We start from the raw sequence: 2,978 nt of genomic DNA, 5'->3' as shown, positions 1-2,978 counted from the left end.
ACATGTTGTGTTTTGGCTTCTATGATGCTTCAAGAGCCAGTCAAAGCTAAAAATATTTTTAATTAAATATTTATTTACAGTTGTAGTGAAGGTGATGTATGTGATAAAATAATAATTAAAATTTATGATTTTCTTTGTTGGTACATATGTATAGGTAGCATGCTTGCAGGCACAATTGATGCAAGTGAAGGCTCAGCTGGCACAGAATCAAATGGAATCTTGTAGGAACATAGAGAATCAATGGCCAGGGAATGTTGGTGGAGCCATCAACAACAATAATAACAATCCATTTGGTCACACCAATTACATGAACCCTCCTATATCTCCTCAGAGTTCACTTGAATCAATTGATCATCACAGCAGCAGCATCATTGATGGAGTTGCAAATAATAATATGCATGACACAAGACCAGAGGATTTCAACTCATTCCAACAACAACAACAACAAGCTTCTTCTAAGAGAAGATCATATAACAACAACAACAACAACAATGACCTGGGTGAGCTGCAAGAGTTGGCACTTAGGATGATGAGGAACTAATTATTATTAGCATTAGCCTTTCTAATAACACTACTACCTAGTCTCATCTTAATTTCTTTTCTTATCATCCAACACTATTGTTATTTGAACATAGTTATATCCTATTTTGTACTAAAATTTACCTCTTATCTTATAATGAATGGGTATGTCTGTTCAAAATATAATGATAATAATTATGTTTATTTTTTTCTTCAAGGATGATAGTTTCCTAAATGAGGGATATATATTTCTATTAGTGTTGCAAGCGTGAGGAGTGCATAAAATTAGTTCCGCATCAAAAAAAGTAAGGAAGAGTGATGAGTTTATAAAATGAGAGATCCATTAAATTGACACTTTAAGATTTTGAGTTAAATGTTTCTTATGTTCTCTTAGCTTGGACCAAAAAGGAATAGCCTAATAGGGTTTGTCTTTAATTGTAATGCATTCTTAGCCGGTCAAACTTCAATAATGTACCTTTGAATTATGAGTTGTCCTTCATCTTCTTCTTTCTTTGTGATTTTTATTTTTATGGATGATGGCAGAGTAGGAGTTTTTTTTTGTTCTGATGGGAATCCCCATATATCCATCATCATGATCATGCATGGTTCATTTGGATTTGTTACTCTTAAAGGACAAACACATATACTAGTCTCTCATGTCCTTATCTTACTTTACTGAATGAATAATCCCATTCATTTTGGCCACATTTATTTATATAAAATAATTACATATGATAAGCCTTGGATGTTTTTCTTATTTTATTTATGATAAAAACAAAGTCAAAAAGTGATCAAGTTGCCCCATTTTCAATATGTTCTCGGATCCAAATGGCAATGTTCCGATCCCTTGGGCTTATCGATGAGACATGGTTTCAAGATTTTGTTTCAGCAAGGTCAAGGCAGGGGCGATATTTATAAGACTTGGACGATGCTATTATTTCATCATAGTTTATGCCATGCACAAGCCTATCTAGCTAGGTTTAAGGGTTAGTATCTAATGGACCCCACTTCCCTAGGTTAATATTATTTTAACATCAAGATTTACCCAACATTAGTTACATTACTCTGCTAATTAATCTAGCTGACCCTAATGAGATGTGCATTATTTTTATTAAATTCTGCTTCTAACATTTAATAGACCAAAAATAAAATAAAATATGAATAGACAATATTTTTCAATAGTAAGACTATTTGCACTAGTGATTTTGTATTCATACAATAAGCAAAGTATCTTCTTATCTAGATTGATCGAATGCGTGCATGGCCTACTTTTTTATTTAGTTTTATTTTAACTCTAGCTTATTGTAAGTAACATCAAAGGAGGGCCTAATCCTATATATAACAAGAGAAATGTTATTTGTACACCAAAATCAACCATCAGTCACCAATATATATAAATACATGTATAATTTAATTTATTTTTAATATGCATTTATATTTTAGCATGTATTTTGTGCTTGTTTGGGCGTCATTATTTTGATAAAAAAAGATTTTTTTTAATGAAAAAGATCTTTTTTTATTTTTTAGCCTATTTGGCAATTGGCAAATTTCGAGTAGTAAAAGTAAAAGTACTAGAAAAATCAGAAAAATATCTTTTTTGAGAAGCTGTAATTTACATTTTTTTAAAAGATCTTTTTTCCTTAAAAAAAAAAGATATTTTTTATGTAATAAATAAACAAAAAAATACTTTTATATTATTATATCCAAACATAATTGATAGATAAAAAGATCTTTTTGTATGAGATATCCAAACATAAAATTATTTTTACTTTTCTATAAGATCTTTTTAAAAAAGATAATTCGAAAAAAGATCTTTTCTTAAAAATTCACCTAAACAAACCCAATTTATACTGGTGACTAATTTTAGTGTATACAAGCGGTTTCCCTCAGGGGAGCCTACAGGTGAAGTTTGGTAAAATAAGACTCTGTAGTGTGCATACCCCAAAATAAAATAAAAAATATTTTGCAACTTCTTGTTGCATTGTTATATATAAATGATTATAAATTGAATTCATCAGTTATGTCACTTAAAAATATTTTTGTGGTATATAAGTGGTAAAGAGTAATAATAATTTTCATGTTCAAATCCCTAAAAAAAAATAAAAAGATAGGAGTAAGTAAATAAGTAAATAAAAACAGGAATTGCAGGCTATTGTCGCCCTCTCCAAGCTAAGGTTCAACAAATTGTTACATGTTTATTGGTGCATTTTAGGTGAAGTGAAAAAAGGGTGAAGAGATCCAGATTTTCTTTAATAGCTAGTTAGATATTTATCTATGAGAATGTATTATTTTATTTTTATTAATTTTTTTAAAAGTAGATATATACTCCTCTTTATTATAAAATTATCCATGTTTATTTGCAAAATGTTTGGGAATTATATGTTGAAAATTATAGAAAACTAATTTCTTTTGTTTGCATTCATTAATTATTATTGGAATAAATAATATAATATAATAAA

At 28.9% G+C, this 2,978-nt stretch overlaps 1 protein-coding gene across 1 annotated transcript in view; it reads left to right on the top strand.

The window, feature by feature from the left end:
• LOC107645258 (LOB domain-containing protein 16) overlaps positions 1–736 on the top strand; it is a 2,240-nt gene extending 1,504 nt beyond the window's left edge. Inside the window, exon 2 of the mRNA XM_016349248.2 lies at positions 155–736. Within this exon, the coding sequence (XP_016204734.1) occupies positions 155–541 (387 nt within the window). The 3' untranslated portion in view covers positions 542–736. The remainder of the gene's footprint in view (positions 1–154) is intronic.

The sequence above is a fragment of the Arachis ipaensis genome, chromosome B06 (genome assembly GCF_000816755.2).
Source record: "Arachis ipaensis cultivar K30076 chromosome B06, Araip1.1, whole genome shotgun sequence".
In the NCBI taxonomy this organism is placed as follows: Eukaryota; Viridiplantae; Streptophyta; class Magnoliopsida; order Fabales; family Fabaceae; genus Arachis; species Arachis ipaensis.
Note: the sequence above shows the minus strand (reverse complement) of the source record. Positions and strands in the feature narration are given on the sequence as shown.